The following is a 20876-nucleotide window of genomic DNA, read 5'->3' on the forward strand; positions in this document are numbered from 1 at the left end:
GCCTGTCTATAACATTAGAAATGCACATAGCTTGTGCACTCCTTTTTCAAGTCCCTTAGACAATACTAGTATTGTCTCATTTACAAACTCTCTATTTGCCCACAGAATTAATTACTACTATGTAAAAGGCTCTTTAATAGAGTTCCTTAATGTACTACTTTCTAAGAAAAGCTTTAAGACAAAATTTATGAATTCATGCATCTGCCAGATAAAGTTAACCCTTTCTGCTGAAAATCTCTGTTTACCTGCTGGGAAAATATCCACACATGGTGATGAGCATGTTGAGGACAAGGGTGGCAAGGTCAGTCTCATTCAAAACAGGCTGGCCACTGGCGAGCAAGCACCACTTCAGCTGAGGGATGACCTGTAAGGGTCGCCAACCATCCATACCCTGAGCCCAGCAACGAGTTTTTGAAGTCAGCTTTCCATTGTTCCATAGTTCCTGCATCTATTGCAAGATTAGAGATTAATTTACTTTATTCAGCACTCAGAGCCACCTTTACTTCTAAATACTCACACTCATGACAAGTTTTTAACTGCTGTATGGCAGACTATTACAGCTGCATGAAATTTCAATGTGTTTATAGCTCTGTCATAGAACCACAAAGTAGAAGGTGTCAGATTATGCTGCAACTAACTGAGGCATGAAGTGATAGGCAATCTTACCAAAAAGGCTGTAGTTCTTGGCACTAAACTAAGTCTCTTATCTAGCTCTAATCCTTATTTAAAGTTACTTGGAGAACATTCTTTAGCATTATTTATGGTCCCTCTCACTGTTTGAAACACACCCTGTCACCACACACCCAGTCACCAGGACATAAATAATCTGTCAAGTTGTGAGTCTGAAGCTGACAGGTACCTCTTGAAAGCTGTAAGGACCACTCCTTTCTTTGTCAGCATTGCCAAAGTACCATTCTTTCTCGCTCTCCCTCTTCGCATCAGGTGCTGCCTCAATCACGTTGCTCTAAAAGTTGATGTTTACAAGAATAGCTTTAGCTTCACAGTGCAAATATCACATTTCTACAGGAAATGTGAAAAGTACAATAATTTTTTAAAAAAATTGTCCTTTTCACAGAATAACATATGAGCAGTAAGAAACAAAGGCCCCATACCTGCAAAGGGACTGTAGCTCTGCTCGTGTGAAGATGTGCCAGAGTAAGAAGATCTACGAGGATTCTGACACCATTTGAATCCATAAGGTCCTTCACATTTCTCTGTTAACAAATGAACTGATTTACCAAAAGCATTTTCTAGGTAAGCATTGCTGCAATTAAGCATTGAACAGTTTTATTCAAGTAAGAAGCGACCACAAAAAAGTCTAATCATTCTCTAAAGTGACTAGAATGGTACAATCACAACAATACCTCCACGTTTCCTTCAGCTTTCTCACCAGTAAGTAACAGCTATCACACTACAGAAAGTTGTATGAAACACTGTTCTAAAACTTCTTCCTAAAACTTGAATTTTTGTTCAAGTTAACCCTGAAACACTAGTTCAGACTATTTTATACAGTCAAAAGACCGCTGTTAATGTACATGTCCACCTTACCTTATTGAGGATCAGCTTGTTGAGGAACAGGATTAATCTGTCCCGCTCAAGCCTGTCAGTGCACTGTTGCAGAAGAAAAGAACAAGTTAGTATTCCATAGCAAATACTAGAAGTTCCCTTCAAAAGTCAATACAGCTGCAGCTGCAAAGCCCCATATTGTTTTTTCATGTCCAGAAAAGCTGCTGATTCAGTTTCATGCACAGCTAATAAAGGTAGTTGTCTGCCACTGAGGAGCAAAGACCTTGTTGCCCTCCAGCACTGCTGCTGCCCTGGATCAAACCCAATATTCTGCTAAGTCTACTGTTCTAGAAGAACCATGTTTGGATTTGCAGTGAACCAGTTAAAACAAGCAAAAGAGAAGAAGAGAAGAGAACGCTTTTAGCCAGCAGAGAGGGTCTTTGATATTACATCCCTGGTCAGATTATCAAGGCTCAAGGCAGAATAAAAAGGGACTACACTGGTTCAGTTTCATCAGCCAAAAACCATGCTGATGCAAGGAAAGAACTTCTCCTTCAGATTGCATGGAAATTTGTTTTTCCAAGCTGAATCACTTGTCAGACATAACTTAACAGACACTTAATAGGCAAAGCAGCTACTACTACAAATCTAATCCATCACATGTGCTCATCTAAAGCTTTCATTAGGTATAGGGCTACAACTTAAAGTCAGTAATTTGAAATAATGCGATATGGAACAAGATTTTTCCTCTCATAAAGCTTCTGCATTTTTCAAAAGCAAGCTGAAGCTATATCTGCATTTTGTTGGTTTCAAAGAGACTAGTTTGAAATACCTCTATGATCAACATGTTTTTAGTTAAACTTTAATGAAACTGAAACAAAGGGAGATACTAAGAACAGCTGTTGACAGTATTGAAAAAATATTCACATTCTGTAAACCCAAAACTTGGATTTCACAGTAACTTGAAGGATCTGAACATATGTTGGACTAGCAGTATGTTAACTACTATATCAAATAATTTAAAATAATTACCCTTTCTAACATTCCAACAATGTACTTAGTATCAGAAAATGGTCCTATTTCTTCATGACACCTTCCATAAACAATGGCCAATGCTTGCAGACACAAGCATTTCATATTCACTTTTGGGGTAAGCAAGAAGCGATGGTAGAGTTCATTGAAGAATTCGTATCTAAAAAAGAAATGAGATTTTAGTAAAGAAAACACACGTGACCTTAGGAATGAGATAAGGTTTTAATAATGTCTCACGATCTTTTGATTGCTCCACTCGCTTCAGTTTCATCTTCTTCCAGCAGCAATCTTAGATAATAATCCCCTATTTTTATTTCCTCAGAAAGGCACTCATATTTCACCTGTAACACAGAACACCTTACTTAACAATATATATTGTTTCTCCTTCAGTAAGTTTTTGCTTGCATAACAGTAATGGGTTCAATTGCATCTAAAAACTCAACAAGGTTAGCAAACTCTCTTAAGTTGTAGGAAAACTGAAATCTGCAAGTTTTCTGTTAAAGAAACACACATCTACGAGACAAAAGACACTGGTTATTGCTGCCCCCCCTGAATAAATAAAGCTTCTCATCTTACTGAAATCTCTATTTCCAGCCTTTAACTAACTTATTTCTAATACCAGCCAGTTTTATTAACTAAACTTCGATAACACATGATGCATTCAGTGACTCAAGTTTTAATAAGTAGTTATTCCACTACAAGGTACTTCACTTAATGTTACTGCAAGTATGAAACACAAGCATGACCTAATTACTAGTTATACTTGCTATTGTGCTGGATAATAAAAGCCTAGAGGCATCAGTTCACATAACAAGAAGCTGAAGTAAAACTGCACAATAAAAGGCATCATTAACCTCAGAGCAACTACATTAAATTTAACAAATGTCTCAGTGTTCAGTGGTAAAAAGCATTTGGCAAGCTCTTAAATTAGTGATACCTCTAACATACAACAAAAGCCACTCTACAGTGGTTTTTCTTATCTACAGTTTGCAGATTACTGTCAAGAAGCCACAAATTTAACTACAGATTTGATCTCAGTGTATCATACAAAGATATCCACTAACTGGTAGGCTTTTAGAGGAGTCTCAAGCCAGCATCCTCCTTGCCAAAGTGATAGGTTCCACAGTTGAAAGAAAAGCCTTTGTCACCACTATCTAGTTCAAACACTTAAAGCATAGTCCAATAACATACTTGTTCCTATTTAAAAACAAATCTGTGAGACACCAGCTGTTCAATCCAGTCCCAAAGTATCCAGGGTTGTAGCTGCAAGAATGCTACTGATACATTCCAGCAGCATAAAGCCACACAGGAGGGTACAGCACATGGGGGAAGTCTGTATTACTAAGTTTCAAGAGTGTACTTCTGATTCTGTCCCACTCTGCAGTGCTAAAAAGTTGGGATAGCAGACACTGTGACACCCAGAAGTCCCGTGCCTGACCTATACCTGAAGGAAACTTTGAAATACAAATGCCAGTGCAAGAAATACCAATCTAAACCCAGTCTTGGTTATTTATTGCATCAATGTAAGAAGCAACCTATAGCTGTGCGACAGGGATAAACTGCATACATAAAAATTGTTCTCTCAAAGCATTAGCCTGATGTCCTGCAGTTCTTCCTGATTTTGACAGTAGTCAGCTGAGAAATTCTCCAAACCAAGTTTGTTCTCATTTCACAAGTAATTCTCAGCTCAAATGTCACTAGAAAGCCATATCCTAACAAGGATAGCAATGGGAATATTTAAGGAATATCCTGCAGTTGAATTCAAGGGTGGCCTTACTTTGTTTAAGCATTACACATTAATTAAAACCACATTGTTGTGTGGAACCACAAAATATAAGAGAACAGTACAGGAAGTGTTTATTGGCACATGACTTGAAAACATCTTGCAAGATGTTTTGAGAAAGCCAATCAAGACCATACTGATTGCTTTGCAAAAGCATCCAAGTTTGATTTTTACTTTAGGTACTGCTGTTCCTAGACAAGGATGACAGTGACATTCATCTGTAATTTACAATGCAGTATGTTTTAGCCCCATAACCTATTCGTGATTTGGCAACCCAGTATTTAACAGACACAGGATTACTGAAACATGAAGGAAACAAAAACAAACTTGTTATCAGGAAGAAGTGTCTTCTGAAACTAGCCAAAACAATTCTGATAGGACACTCTGAAAAACAAGTATGACTTGTCTGGACAACAGTGTAAGGACCAACTGTTGTCTTAATGCAAGAATACACCATGGGTTCTGATAAATGTTTCATCTTTACAGCATCATTTGTTAGGTTAAAGAGGCTTATGCTTTGCACAGTGACACTGGACAGTAGTACCTGTTCACTGATTAAAGCCTTAGCAGTTGATTCCATAACCCCCAAAAAATTCTAGCTGGTAGTCAGGGATTACCAACAGAAGATTCACGTGTGTGTGGAATAAGGAACAGAAGTGTCATTTCAAGTAGATATACTTTACAGATGCAGTTTGTCCTATTTACCTCAAACTCCTGGTGGTTCCATGAGATAACATTAGCACTACCAAGTTCTCTGTCGATATTAAATGCTCTCATCTCAGACTCAAGAGTATCTCTCAGCTCTTCCCGTGTTTTGAAGTTCCATATCAAGTTTGATCTAGCATGATCCTGAACAAATCTAAGAAAGAAGTTACATAGTTTAAACCCCCCAAAACATTATCTGAAAAGCAGAGAAGATTCAGCTGGCAAGCTAGGGGAGATTTTTAACATTAATAGACCTTAATCAGAAGGCAAAGAACAGTGGTCTCCAGCTTGTTACAGTAATTACAGTTGTTCACTTGTATACTGTTTTTATAGCCATTGAGGCCAGGTAGACTCTGTCACTCCTTTGGGCTGAGTTTGCCATCTGCATGTAGCTGATGACCAGGAGACATGCGAGTGATTCACTGTAAGCCAATAAGGGCTACAGGTAAACAATTCAGAGCAGCTGACATGCACATACCAGCTGTGTTTTAAACCAACAACAACAACATAAGAAAGTAGCTCATGCAGTAAATCAGAAGTTGATGTCTTAAGTGTCACAAAACAGTCAGTGCACACTCTTCAGCAGCAGTTACCAACACAGCCTTCGGAGCCAAAGATTGAGAATGGACTTTAGTACCAAAGGTTTAGGAGCACACAAACCTTCCTTTCATGAAATTGTATTTGACATTTAGAAACATCAGGCAGTTACGTTTATAGAATTTCCCCAAGTTTGCTTACACAGTTTGTTAGCCAAGCCAAGCTTTATCAGTATACTTAACACAAGGGCCCTAGCCAAAGTGTTTAATCTTTTTCAGATGAAAGCCCCTCTCTTGTAAACAGCTGCAAGAAGTCACAGATAAGCAGGCTGCATTTAGAACGTGTGGCACTATTTGAAATCCAGTATCCATGTGCTTTCTCTTGCCTGCTTTAAGCTACGTTTGTTCCAATTCAAGTTACAACATCTTGATGTACCATCAAACTACGATGCTTTCCAGTGCTACTTCACTTGGTCTCCAATACCATGCAGATTTGCACCTGCAGTTTAGCTCTTCTAGAGTTATTTACTTTTCCTTTTGGATTATGTAGTTTGAGAATAGTCCAGAAACTTTCTAAATTCCTCCCTTTCTTAAACACAAATGAAATCCTTAAGTGTAGCTTAGGGGGTTTTTAGTAAGTAGCTGTTGCAAAACACTTGCACTGTTTCAAGGCAGGCAAAAACTGGAAGTCCCGGAAACTCAGAAGATATTAATAAAAATATCCAACCAGATAGAAACTTGTATCTGAGACCACCATATTAGCTTAGTATTTTCACCTGTAATAGAAGAGATCCCAGTTTGCTTCTATTTTTATTCTTTGGCGCCGTTTCCTTAAAATCACTGGTTTTTGAATAATGTTCTGCAAAAGAACCGAATTTTCACAAGTTAGCAGAGGCAGATACCTCCCATTTTCCCCCTTTAAAATAAAAGTATGGATTTTTTACATTCCTTCGAAAACCATACTAAGTTAAGCCTCTTAAATAATGTCTTCTTTTCTAGTGAGTACCAGCAACAGACTTTCACAAGTGTTATTTGCACCAAGTTAAATCATGCCAGAGAAACTTTCAGCTGTTTGACAAATCATTTGTTTAGAAGCAAGTTACCACTGATAAAGCTTAATTCCCACCACCATAGGCATTCATCAGCTCCAAAGCTGACGGAAGTGAAAACCCACATGAAGAATGTTTTCCTCTTAAAATGAAAAACTAGAGGAAGTCACAAAATGAAACCAAACCTGACTTAGTCACTGAAAGATTCCCTATTTTGATAAAGCATGAAATCAGTGTTATCATCTACATGAGGTATCACATGCAAGCAGAAGTCTGAGCAACAGAGTCCACACAAGTGACAAGAGATATACAGACTCACCATATTGTTTCTGTCCTGATTATGAAGAAAAATTGGAAGAAAAAGAAAAATACATTTAACACTCCAGAATCACTGAAGTAATTTAAAATGGTAACACCAAACTTGCTACTACCTCTTCCAAGCTACCCTTGCACACATTTACTGTGAAATGATACAGCTGAGAACTCCACATAGAAAAATGACTCTTTAAACTCTGTATCTGGACAAGTTGTTTAAAGTGCAATTTGACTTTCCACTAGTTTTCACATTTCTTCATTTCTCCTGTTTTGCACCTAATTCACCATTATTTCAGAAATATTACTGTCAAACTAGTGCACCACATTCTACATCAAACTTGAGCCAGATTTTCCTAAACTAAAGCATATTGCTACATCAGCACAAGTAAAAAGACAGGCATTTTCAATATTCTGCATTTTGCTTTTCATCCTTCCTTGCATATAAAACAGATTGTTTCACTTCCAGAATGCGTGAAAACAAGTTTAGTCAACATACTGAAGAAAGTTAAGGGAAACACCTCATAATTGAAAGTTTGTCATTTAGAACATGGCAATAAGACTAAAAGGAGACCAACAGCAAAAATTCAAGCACTGCTTAAGCTCACCTCTTATAATATTGGATCAAAACAGTTATTTATGACTTCAGTCTCAATCATGACCTTATACTCGGTCTTGTGCCCTTTAAGCACTGAGATACCTATATTCAAGTGAATCCTAAGGTGGTGTAGCTGTCCTAGATGATGTTTAAGGTCCCTTCCAACCCAGGCTATTCTATGATTCTTCAAGCAGATTCCATAACAAAAATATTACTTGTGTAAAGTACCTAAATTTGTACAGAATATACTGTTTCTTTTAAATATACTTCAAAAACTGGTTTTGTCACATTTCAAGGAATTTTATCCTGTGTAATTATCTTAAAAGAAACACATATAGGCTGCACTGCAGTTTGATAAGGTTGGCTAAAGCTTAATACATATGCTGAAGGAATTAATTTGCCTGCTTTACATTCTCCCTGGAACTAGCTTCTAACCCAAGACTAGAAAGAAGTAGAGAGAACTCTCACAACACTTCTTTACTATTTGAGCATGTGTTCTGCCATTCAACTGTGACTTAGTCAAGTTACTCTAACAAAGAGTTTCAAATACTTTTACCTCCTTCTGAGCTATGCCCATTCGATCTCTCCAGTGCATCAAGACTAGATCCACTTTCTCTTTGGCAAATTTTTCAACCTCCTTTGCAGCTTTTCCAGCCAGTCTCTGCCACTCTGGCACTTTATTAAACTTGCCATACTGATCCTGCAGAATAAAACCAATTACTTACAGCTGTGTTTGGTGCCAGTCAATGCAGCAGTCAAGTATTAGAAAAGTCAGTAAGACTGTACATCTATACATCTATATAATGGAATAGGTAAGACAACTACAGTTACTTACAGTTGCAATTTTTAAGTTATCTCTAACATGCATTCTATCAGCATCTTTTTCAGGAACAGGATCAGCACTGTCAAGGTATGCCAGCAAACCTGGTGGCTAAAAACATTTAAAACCAGTGTAAGCATACATGTGGGTAATGAACAGAAACCATCACATTAGGTACTGACATAATTTTTTTAAATCAGAGATTTCAAAACAGAACTTATATTCTACTCTAAAGTAACTATGTAAAGCTACAGCATTTTTTTTTTTTTTTGCTGTGATTAGCAAAATGCCACCATCCTCAACAGAATTGCTCAACAGAAACATATTATTGCAGCACAACTCTTGGCTATATCCCATTTTTTAAAGCAGCACTTAATGTGCCTAAAGAATGCAGGAAGACAAAAGCAGATCTCAAGGCAATACTGAGAGGGATGAGTAACACTAGAATCCATCCATATCCTCTGATATGGACTAAATGTTACATGTGATATTAGAGATGAGATAGTCTTTTTTGACTAAGCTTTCCATAAGATAGTGACCAAGATCAGGACAGTTTGCTCTGCCAAAAATGAAGGAACTGCTATTTTGAAATTAATAGCTGGTAATTTCCCAGATAGAATAATTTCTTACAGTACTACTCATTGAACTAACTTCACTGAAGTAACTTAAGCAAGAAGCATTCAGGAGGCTGTAAGCGTGAAAGAACATATGAACAATCAGTATATAAACTAACAAAACATAAATTTAACCAAGTTATAAGCAAAGTTGGACAGACAAGGCATGAAAGAACTCTTAATACCTTAATTTCTTACTGGCACAAGAAAGCATTAGAGACATGCTTACGTCTCCCACCTTTTTGTCCTTTTAATCAAGAAGAAGAAGACACCTTATTTTTAAGTTTTGTGTCATAAAGTATTTTAAAAAGTGCCAGGGAAGTAACAAAGTTTTTAGACTGCTGATCTCCCAGGCAAGACCTTCCCCTTGAAGGGAGAACATGCTTACTATATACTGTCTCAACTTTGATACTGCAAGCTTTCATATTTTATTCTTTCACTATTCCATATTCTGTTTTTACTTACCAAAATACGTTTCAACAAATTCATAGCAGTTTTGTTCTCAGCTGTCCAGAGGCCAACCAAATGTCTACTTAACTGCCTGAAAAAGCCATTGAAATTAACAAACTGCAAGTTAGCACTTTAAACAGATTTTTTAAAAACTAAACTGTGACTCTTACCATGCTGATGAAATGAAGATGAGCAAGAGTTTCGTGCTCTTGAGTGAGTAAGAGCACAAAGCATTACATTGTTCAAGGATATGCTCTGCATGCTTTAAAGTGTTGCCTTTAGGAAGTTCCAGTGAAGTTAGTGGAACAGTAGCAGCACATGCTTTTTGATCTAGACCTCAAAGAACACTTGAGTAATAGAGCAGAAATATCTAATAACCAAGTGTATGTTTATTCAGCCAACATTAAGTTACAGCTAAAGTTAAGAGGCTAGAAGCTATCAAGAACTGCTACATGCTCTACTTCAAGTTCTTAATACCAGTTATTGGCTAGAAAAGCCTTTCTGGGAGCCTGCCTTTCTGATGCCAACTGATGCTTTCTGCCAACATTTGTCACTAGGATTCTACTGCACTGAACTGAAGCATTGCTACAAGCACATTGCAAGTAGTAGCACCAAACAGAACTAGCATGACAGATGGTTTCATACCAGCTCTCTCCTGGATGACACACAGTGGCAATAAGCTCCACCTGTCCCTAAATTCCTTAGCAACTCTAAGCACTTCAGGAATTCACAGCTAAAGCTTCTATAATCTTGTATTTAGGTGGAAATAACTGAATCACCACTCATCCTCCACAGCATACACTCAGAGATCACAGATCCTACTGACTGTTGAATCAGGGAATGATTTCTGTGAGGAAACTTCTCTCTCAGATAGGATGGGTGACCCTAGCTGCATGCGAGATGTCTGAGATGTGCACAGCCATTTTTACATAGTTGTACAGGAAAAGTTGAAACTCTTCAAAAGTTCCAAACATTCTGCTTGACTTTTCTTTCCCTGAATTATAAAAAATAAAAATCAAAACTTGAGCCATTAACGAGTAACCAACCCAAGCCCACATTAAGAAATAATCAAGGGTTTATCAGGTGGCTGCAGTCTGAAGCTTGCTCTACTAAAACATACCAGCTGCTAAAGAAAATATTCTCCTGAAGAGCTGCAACTTTTCTTCTCTGACCTCCCACTGTTCACTAGGTCATTACTTAGATTTTTTTAAATATGATATATCAAGTGAGATGGACATACCTATTTGTAAGCATCCTCTGATCTGTGCTTATTGTAAACATAGCAGTGTGCAAGTGACGAGGTAAGGCACCTTCACTGAGGGCAAGATCTTGCATTTTGGTAGCAATCTCTTTGTCTCCTTCCTTTGGAAACAGGGCAAGATGATTACTAAAGAAAGAATCTTAGTTAAGCTGCTTTTATCTCAGTCTACAGTTCCAAGGCCTTCTTGACCATCAATTATGCCAACTAATATTCAAAAACCAGAAGCTAGAGTATGATAGGTTTTAAGTGAAAGTTCTCAACTTTCTCAACTGCTCAATGCTGTAGTAAAGCCATGGACCAGACAGTAGCTACATCTATAAGGATAGCAACTGAAGAGGGCAGGATGCCTATCTCCCATCATACATCAGGAAGCAGTAGCAGAATTTTCACACTGCAATTATAAATTAGGATTAAACAAAGAATGGCAGCCACACATAATAGCTTGTTGCTTGACTTCTGCTGACAGTAACCATTTAAGATTAATGGCTGCTATTCAGTTTAAGCAGCTATATGACTAAGACTGCCACTCAGACAAGATACATTAGTTGCAATGAATAAGAAAAAGCTTTTGCAATACTTTTACTGTCTAAATGATATGATTTTAATAAACAACACAGTAACTTTTAGCTAACGTTATCAGGTATATCACTGGAAACTTGAAGATTTGGAATACCTCTATTTCAAGTGTTCATTCACTTCCATTCCAAGAAAGAACTAGATGGATTTCAGATGCATAAGCCATTGTGATACAATGAGGCACTAACTTAAGCCCTGAATTTCAACCCAGGAAGTGTCAAGAGTCCATTAGCAAGGTCATTCTGCAACAATCATGAGCAACCCTTGAGAAGTATGGACTTGGCCCATACATTATGTGGTATGGAAGCTTAAAGCCAAAGCAAGAACAAAGGCTAACATCACTAGTCTGCTCTGAGACTGCTACTGCTTGCTAATCCCATACCCATTCCATCTGGCAATGCATCCCAAGAAATATGGCCTCTCCTCCTCTAACATGCATAAGTCTAGTGGCTGTGAGGTATGTGGCTGAGCTACATATAACATTTACAGCCAAATCTTGACTGCAGTATGAAGACATGCAAGACACTACCTAATGTCCCAACTCACATGCTTTCCAAACCCCCAAGTGTAAGATAAAGCAAGTTGCTATATTAAACCACTCACAATTAAGCAGGTGTTCTGTTCCACCCTTCCAACTTCCCCCTCCCCATTCCCCCCCTTTGAGAAGCTAATATAACAAGCTTCTCTTTGTAAGCAATTGCACGTCCAAAATAGACAACACATATTTTGCATGCTATCCCAGGCAACATCGAGAAAAATCTCACCTCTATTATGGCCTTCATCACCAAACCTGCTCCTTTCACAATTGCCATGGAAGGGTGCTAGAACAGAATGATAACAAAAAAATTATCCAAGTGCAAAAACTGAAGATTAGATAATCTGTAATTCAGTTTCCTTAACTAATGCACATGGCTGTTATACCTCCAATTTTGTGAAAGCTAGCCTTAAATCTTTGAACAAGTATCTCTCATGCAACTCCCTGACAGAATTCCTGGCACTGAACAGCAGTACCTGTCAGAGAAGCTGGAATAATGCTGAGGAAACTGGCTGACACAAGCTGACACTAAGCACAAAGCAGAAGAAAATAGTATTTTTACAGTAAGAAGGCATTATCATTTTAGGTAAAAAATGCTGCAATCCTTACATGTTTACTACTGAAGAGGATGTAACTCCTGTTTTCTAACTCTTAACTCTAATTTCCTGAGAAAGAAACAGAAAGGCAGAAGACTTTCCAATCGGTGGAAGATCTGTGCATCTGTTGAATCTGTCTTAAAGTCCATGTGGTATTTTACTGTGTTTCTGGAAACGGGTCTTAGGCAGCCTATTCTACAATGATTTGGCATATCATTCACCATAGAATAACCACCTCAATTTGATATCTGAAGGCAAAATAATAAGCCACTAAAATATTCACCAAGATGGAAAAGATTCAGGCACATTAACCAGCTGAAGACAAATCTGTCTTTCAGGAAAACAAGAAAAATTTCAGTGTTCACTGATTACCTAAAGCCTCTAATAATAGTGAAAAGTAAGTCTTACCTGAAAGAGCTTAAATAGTGTTCTTCCATTAGATGCCACCATTTCCAACAACATGTCAAATTGCTGCCCCTCAGTAGTCTCACTATATGGAGCACATAGGGCAAATGTCAGGAAGTCCAGAAGTGAACTAATTACTAGGGCACCTGTCCCATGATCCTGAAATTAGGAAGACAGGTATGTAATTCAGATACAGTGGTTTGAGAGTATTCTTGATACTGAAGGTGCTCTTCCCTGTCAAAGCATTAAAATGGTCTGCAAACAAACACTATGAGTTTAGAATACTCCATAACTCAGAGTATGGCACTACTCTAGTAAATAATTGTTTTCTAAAGCATATCAGAGACTCAAACTATTTTTATCTAGTTTAATCCCACAAATCCGAGTTTACGCTATTCTTTTACTTAAAAGAAACATCCAGTTTTCATATTAAACATGCAAACATTTGTTGCAGGACATTCAAATTCTGCAGTATTGACAGCTATGTCCTAACCTGTCAAGATCCAAGCTTAACGAGAACAAACTTCAGTGCCAGACAGAGCTGTATTTTCAACTGCAGGTGCAAATACATTCAAAGGTACATCTAAGTATGACAAAAGCATTTTCATTGCAATTAGGAAAGGCACTTAAAGAAGCTTAAATCTGTTTCCAAAATTTGACTTACCACATGGGAATTGAATTTCTCTAATAGATTTTCTAGAAACTTCTTTGAAGAAAGAAGGGAAGCTTTGTTCAGCTGCTCCTGCCTCAAGTCATAGTCATCATGCATGGGCTATAAAAAAAGAAGTATTCACTACACAGCCACATTTCAACCCTCAGTTCTTAACAGCTGTAATCCAAAAGCCTCTCTTTCTAGCCACAAAAAGCATATTCTCCTTCAAATTCAGCAAGAAATCACTGTATAACAAGTTATTCCATGCCTGAACACACTGCAAGTTGAATGGCAGTACCTATTTCCACATCTTTCAGTAGCCTGAAGTTCATATATTCCAAGTGAAAGAACCTGAAATTTAATACTTACACACATAAGAGCACAAAGCATGTCAATAGAGGCATGGGTTACGCCATCATTGTTCCTTTTGAGGGCTTTCACAACCTTCACTCCCAATCGTTCTCGAAATCTTTTGAAAGGAAAGCAAAACCACTAAGATCAGAGAAGAAACTTAAATCATAAAATTAGGATCTAATCTAGTCAGCAGACAAGAGAGGTCTGCTCCCATTGCACTTAGCAAGCCAGTAACTTGACATTTTCATAAATTTGAGATTCTTGGTAGGAAAATATTGATTTCACTGCTAACAACACGCCAAGCACATTCATCAAAATTAAGATGTATCTGTGTAGTGACAGGATACTATTTACAGAGAAACAAAAGTTTATAAAGGCCCAAAGTGCTTTTTTTACTCTTTGCATAATTTTTTATATTATAGTTGCTCTATATTTCCTAATCAGAAACATTAGAAAGAATTTTTCGTTTCCAGAACACACAGTTTTTCTGCTTCCTTATGTTATTTAAGATGTAAACTCCAAGCAGTCTGTACTTACTACAGAAGTATAACCTCCTAACATCATTTAATCTTGCATTGAACTGAAGATAGCAATGACATCAGCATACTTTGAGAATGAAGAACTGCCTACTTCAAGGACAGATGAAAGTATATGTTAAAAATTTTTCCACTAGGAAAATCATTAAACCCTATTTGCCTCAAGGTAGAGTATTTAGCACAGGAAGAATCAGCTTTACTTGCAAATGATTACCTGGGAGTCTCAATTTGCATGAAAGCTTGGTGGCAGCCTTATACTACTGAAAACAGTAATATACAGAGTCTTACAGTCCTTTTCAGAAGGGAGTCCTAATTCCATTTCTCACTTTTAGACATAAGTTACTAACAAAAGCTCGAGAGCTATTTTCATCTAGTACTTCCAAGCTTGAAGAGACTTTGCACTTACTTTGGAAGCTGAGTAAAGGCAAGGAAGCCTGCTTTTGAAGCCACTAGTCGTCTAACTGCTTGGAATTGGCTTTCCAGCTCTGCATTAGATGCTGCAGTATCTCCCTCTTGGGAGAGCAATGCTGTTATGGCATTATTAATGAGCTTCTCCTTGTTTTCTGAGAACAGACCCTGGTTAAAAAATAACAATAATTAATTTCTTTATGCATTAGCAACATCCTTAAAAGGATGGGTAAAGGCTCTATTCTTACATCTTGTGTAACTGCATGTAGGACTCCACTGTAGGAAATGTTAGCATTGAACCTGAACACAGCATCTGCAAAGTTACCATCTGAAAAAAGACATATCAAAAGTTAAGTGTACAGTACCTGACTCAATATCTAGGTGCTTTAAAGAGCACTATAAATCCATAAAGAAGCATTAGCTTACTTGGAGGAGCAGCCAAAAACTTCAGATGGAGGCTCTCTACTTCTTCATCTACAGGCATACTGAGTAATCCCCAACGCTGGCCTTTGTGTGTGGAGGTCATTTTCACACAGACATCTCTATTACCAGAAGCTCTCACTCCATCCAACAAGCTAGCCAAGAGAGAATCTCTGGGTTGGGAAAATGACACACAAATACAATTTATATCAGAGAAGTGGTGCCAAAGAACCAAGTTACAAGAAAAACAGGGGAAAAAATAATCACATAACAAAAGGCAGCAATATTTGGAATCTCTTATTAACACTACTGCCAACAGCTATGTCTCTGGAAGAAACCACTAACTTTCAGTGCTCCTTTACTCACTGTAAGGAGAGAACTGACTTACACCCAGTATAGCCAGCTGCAGCCTTTCACTAATGGGATCAATTCTAGATTATCTGTTAATGAGTGACACATGCTGTCAGCCAATTCATCCCTGTGCTTTCTGCAAAACCTCACTTAGCAGGATTAGACTGTATTACAACTGCAAATGCACTCAGGGACTGTTCTGTTGGTTATTTTAAATAGAATCAACTAAGACTGTCTCAAGCAGAGAGCTCAAAGGGTTCACAGCCTTCACATTACCATATTACTAAGACTGTGCTTTCTTCCCATGTTTCAGATATACTACTTAACCAAGTACTGCATACACAGAACTATATTTCTTAAGAGAAACAGTCTGTATCTAACTGTCCACCACCCTTTCATGCTCATCAGGAAACTTCCGGAGAGATTTGCTCGAAGTTGGGATGAAGGTAAATCAGAGACATTTAGTTCCTGTAACAAATCTTGATTTGTAAGTGGCAGGCTGCTAAAACAGCAAGTTCTCAAGTTAACCCCTCCAAGGGTCAGCGTTTATAGAAGATGAGGAACTATAAGCACTACAGTACCAACTTCCATTTGAATCCATAATGCACAGAAGCTCCAGTTACCTTTCTGTTGAAGAGTATTTCCGAATTTGTCCTTTGATGAATTCAATAGTAAAAAGCTGGGGGTTTTCACAGTCACACACTATTGCAAATACCTAAAAATAAGGGATGAGGATCACATTAATGAAGCAGTGTTATTTAGCTACACTGCAAATTAAGGCTTAGATATACTATCAATTCTCCACTTTAAGAGCCTTTATTTGAAGAAGTAGTACTGAGAAAGAATGCCCCTTACCTCGCCTAAAGGCTTCAAAGTTGCAATGTTGTAAGTAGCTGGATCCCTCTCAACTAAGCAAGCTTCTGTAAGAGCGAGTACTCTTTTCACAGGTTCCTTGTAAAACAGGAGAGAAACATGCTAGGAAAGGGAATACTTAGTACTTAATAGGAACCAAGTATGTTCAGTCTGACAGCCTTACCAAGTGCCTAGGTGTTATTTTCTGAACAACAAACTCTGCTAAAGATGTTATAGATTCATCATTGCTGTACTTTCCAAAGCGAAGATTCAAGTATTGCTCAAATTCTAGGGATTCTTTCCTTATCCGCAGAGATATGCCTATGAAGTTGCCAGCATGTTCTATTGCACTCTTGATAATTTCCTCCCTCTGCTCAGAGGCAAACAGGTGCTGCAAATTTTGTCAAGAAAAAAATTGACAAGTGAAAAATACAGCATAGCCAAAGAAAATCACGGTTCTATAAATAATCCTCCTCTATATACTTAACAATAGGGAACGGTCACAGCAGCTGGACCAGCCTTTGCTAAGTGCATGGTATAAACAGGTATTTATTACACAAGACATGCACTATTAATGTTACATTTGCCTTTAAAAAAAAACCAAAACAAACTATAGCAGCTATTCCTAAAGGATACCCTGCTACACATTAGTGTGCCATTAAAGTTATGGTCTCCATGACCTGCCTGCCCACCCTTGGCAACAGATCCTGACAGCCTGGCAGGAGTGAGGACCCAGAGAAAGCAATTGGGTCTACCACTGGTGATCTTCAAGGTTAGGGCAGCTCTAGAGGATCAATTATATATTGCTAGTTTTATGCCACAGAAAAACATGCTGCAGTACAAAAGACATGGAAACCCTCACTAGTCCTATTTTATTAGTAGAGGCTGAGGTAGCTATACCTAGGAATTAATTTATGGTTAATAATGTAAAGATCCTTTTCAGCTGCTTGAAGTACAGTACACAGAAACCCTGTCATGATTCTAGAACCAACATTACACTGCAATATTTCCCAAGTAAAGCTGCCAAGTAATCAGATCACAGGTCTCAAGAGGCAATGGCATCACTGATCAATCTATTTCTGAATTGAATCCCTCCATCAGTTAGGTAGATTAGCAACACACTACCTGTCACTTCTGTAAATTTGAGAAACAAGAGGAAATTCCACATTACATTCATATTCTCGAACTATGTTGAAACTTCATAATTAAATATGCAGCTATAAACATCCTAGGAATCATATCAAGATGTTTTGATATAATACTCACCAATCTACTAAATCCTCCATAGAGGATGCAGAAGCCTCCCTGATAGCCAGTAATATCAACAAAGCCTTCAATATTTCTGTAGTCATAGGAGCACAGGACCTTATTTGTAGCAGGATCAATTTGATCAATTCCTCCAGGAGTCACTTCCAGAATCACAGGTTTCCTTGTATCACTCCAGTGATGCTTATAGCAGTTATACCTCTGATGAGAGAGCTACTTTTAGACATCTATGCACACTCCTTTACTACACTGCAGTAGTTCTGTACTTAGCTAGTAAGTTCAAAAAACCATATAATTTCCCTTAATGCTGTTAGCTATATTAAATATATTATGAAGCAAAGGAAAATAGCTGCAGCTGTCAACTGACAAGGAGGTCACAGCTTAAACAATGCATTTTGAAACAAGAACAGAATCCCAAAAGAGCCACTCCTAAAGGAAGTAAGTTCTCTTGTTGCAGAAGGTGGTCTACTCACAGACTTCTGAACACTGTGGTCAGATGAGGAAACAGCACTTACACCAAATGCTGTTATTCAGCTAATTAAATCAAAGTTAAGGTAAGTTTGTTACTATAGTGAAAATTTTTATCTCCTGCAATCACATTCCATTACAAATGCTAACTTACTTAAACCTGCAAAAGTAAGAGATCTGTTCTAAACCATGATAAGACAAAGGGGATCCCCATATTCTAGCAGTGTTACTATGCTCATGACTCAAGAGCATATTCTATGCAGTATTTCAAATTACTTAAAGTAACTTTAAGCACTTGAAGTGCTATATTCTGTGACAAAAAGACAAATATAAAGTCCAGCTCTGTAGACTGCATTGCTTATTACTGTATTACCTCAATTCAGTAAATGCTGATCTTGTCTGTAATCTGACCTATAGAAATCCTTCTAGGGAGCACCAATGTTCCAGATGTTATGCAGAAAATAATTAATTAGAAAGTAAAGCAAACATTGACTAATGAATCAATGTTTTTCTTCTCTCCAGATTAGAACTCCACACAGCATAGCCCTGTATTTCAACAGTAACATTCATAGTCCATGTACAAGGCTCAGGCCAATCAAAGAGAGCTCAAATATTCTACTGCTAAAGAGGTTCCCACTGCTTTTGAACAAACTCCATTTTCTCATCTCAGACTTGAGATCCAAATTCACAAAACCTGTTTTAGGTAGCACATATAGCACAAGCATTAAATACATTAACAAAGTAGAAGTTTGAGTCTTTAGAAAATTTCCTTAAACATGATGCAGATAAGCCAGACACTCACCCGTCCTGTGATTTTTCCTTCCGAGAAGTCTGTCCTGAATCTCTGTTTTGACAAAAGTAAACAGTGAATGAATGCAAATATGACAACTCATCTATCCAGAAAGTCTACACTTAAGCGGACTTTGTTTCATGGGACTCATATTAAGCCTCTCAGAAGGCTCACCATTCCACTGCAGTTTAATATAGTCAATATTTGTAGCTTTACTCGCTCTTTACAAATCATGTAAACTTGCTCCAATGGACACTAGATCAAGATCTTTAACATAAAAGCTCAAAAAGCTTGCTTTCCTACTTTTTATTCAGGGAAAGAAAGCATAATAAGCTACCACAAATGGCAATGGTAACCAAATACTTACTGCTTGCTTGAAGAAAATAAAAATCTTACCAGTGCCTCTGTAAGGAGTTCTGTTCTGTGCTCTGTGGAAAACTTAAGTGTCTCAGATTTTTTTCCACTCCCTTTGCGAAAAGTGAGGTTAAATTCTGTTCCTTGTCCTTTTCCAACAGGAGAAATACTACAGATATCTCCATAAGGCCACTAGACAATTGAAAGTAATTAGGTTATACGTCAATAATTTTAAAGCTACATCTCTCCTCCTCAAAACCCCTTAGTACTAATAACAACCCTGTAACAAGATGACAGCTAGCATGCGAGGTGACAGCATGATCTTGAGCTTCCTATTTGACACTGTGCAAAGTAACTAAGTGTCCCAACTCCCTCCAGAGACACAGCTTAGCAGTGATCAAACTTACCCCGGTTCCTTCAGAACAGCACAGCCAAAGGGAAACTACTACTTGCTGGCCAATAAAGAGAAATTACCTAAAAGTACAAAACCCTAGTGGGTATTTGTAGAGTTAGTGAAGGCAACACAGACCTTCTATTATGTGCGTTTTTGTACACAGCTGCCACACCTTCTGGCTTTTCTGAGATCTTGTAAGACTAGATGGTTTCTTAAGCCACTATTCACTCTGGATAATGAAAGTAAGTCAAAAATCAACTTCAAAAATGACAGTTACCTGATTTGTAACTTCCAGGGTGTTGGGGTTGTATGTGGTGATGGCATGGGTTCCAACTGAAAAGACCCGCTTATATCTAAAATACAAAAGAGTGTTAAGTTTCCCCAGAACTCACAGGAAAACCTGTGCTGAACTGCAAAAATGATCTTAAGAAGATATACAAAGGTTTTTGTTAGGAAATGGATATGAAATTTTCTTTGTTGTTAGCTTGCATTTTACCCTTATCATATGTTAAGCTCTTCTGTATATCCATAAAGGGGACATATAAGTTAAATACCACTAAATAGATTTACTTATGCCTACCTTTTCCAAAGTTAGTGGCTAAGTCAGGATCAAAGATTGGCTTTGGAACTCGCACTGAAAGGTACTACCAGACCAGAATAAATTCTAAGAAGGCTACACAGGTAGGGGAAAAAAAAAAACCCAACCATTCCTGCCATAGTCTAAAGCACCTGTCTGAAGCTGCCTCAGCCAATAGTTTTAACATGAAATCCAATTTGTACAGTTGCTCACAATACTGTGCCAAGTCAAAGTACTACTATGGTTAAGCCTAATTTTCTTCATCTTGAGGGAAACCAAAGCTACCAAACTCTAGAAAGACTCAGATCACCACAGCTACAGCCATCGTGCATCGATATCACAGATATGTCAACTGTCACAGGGCTTAAAAAATAGCAAGGTAGTTGCTTGAGTTTCAGATGTATCAGATACAAGCAGCAATGACCTAAAGCTACAGAATTTAGATGCATCAAGTGCAAAACTGAAGCCTTACCATGGCTTCATTTCCTAGATAATCTTCAAAATATACCCTGAACAAATAAAGACTCTTTACATATTTCTGAATCTGAAAATTTTGAAACATAACTAAGCAGAGTTTGAAACAGCAGATCACTAATAATACCTTATTACTTGCACAAACCATGTTCTAGGGTGCTTCCATCTGGAAGCCATCCAGCCCAAAAAGTAAAGCCAAACC

The 20876-nt window shown here is 37.8% G+C and overlaps 1 protein-coding gene across 2 annotated transcripts in view; it reads right to left on the reverse strand.

The window, feature by feature from the left end:
* The window catches only part of DNAJC13 (DnaJ heat shock protein family (Hsp40) member C13), a 56165-nt gene that overhangs the window by 24304 nt on the left and 10985 nt on the right, over positions 1-20876 (reverse strand). The window contains exons 3-29 of one of the 2 annotated variants that reach the window (XM_056485036.1): positions 19901-19976; positions 19272-19421; positions 18888-18929; positions 17618-17818; positions 16536-16742; positions 16355-16450; positions 16123-16214; positions 15155-15321; positions 14977-15056; positions 14727-14896; positions 13800-13899; positions 13443-13550; positions 12782-12937; positions 12007-12063; positions 10646-10767; positions 9421-9496; positions 8357-8452; positions 8078-8221; positions 6931-6945; positions 6339-6421; positions 5027-5180; positions 2776-2879; positions 2539-2698; positions 1549-1611; positions 1113-1214; positions 860-964; positions 246-448 (exon numbers count right to left, since the gene is read on the reverse strand). In XM_056485036.1, the coding sequence (XP_056341011.1) occupies positions 246-448; positions 860-964; positions 1113-1214; positions 1549-1611; positions 2539-2698; positions 2776-2879; positions 5027-5180; positions 6339-6421; positions 6931-6945; positions 8078-8221; positions 8357-8452; positions 9421-9496; positions 10646-10767; positions 12007-12063; positions 12782-12937; positions 13443-13550; positions 13800-13899; positions 14727-14896; positions 14977-15056; positions 15155-15321; positions 16123-16214; positions 16355-16450; positions 16536-16742; positions 17618-17818; positions 18888-18929; positions 19272-19421; positions 19901-19976 (3129 nt within the window). The remainder of the gene's footprint in view (positions 1-245; positions 449-859; positions 965-1112; positions 1215-1548; positions 1612-2538; positions 2699-2775; positions 2880-5026; positions 5181-6338; positions 6422-6930; positions 6946-8077; positions 8222-8356; positions 8453-9420; positions 9497-10645; positions 10768-12006; positions 12064-12781; positions 12938-13442; positions 13551-13799; positions 13900-14726; positions 14897-14976; positions 15057-15154; positions 15322-16122; positions 16215-16354; positions 16451-16535; positions 16743-17617; positions 17819-18887; positions 18930-19271; positions 19422-19900; positions 19977-20876) is intronic. The other variant, XM_056485037.1, reaches the window with a different exon arrangement.

This window comes from Oenanthe melanoleuca, chromosome 2 (assembly GCF_029582105.1).
Source record: "Oenanthe melanoleuca isolate GR-GAL-2019-014 chromosome 2, OMel1.0, whole genome shotgun sequence".
Classification (NCBI taxonomy): Eukaryota; Metazoa; Chordata; class Aves; order Passeriformes; family Muscicapidae; genus Oenanthe; species Oenanthe melanoleuca.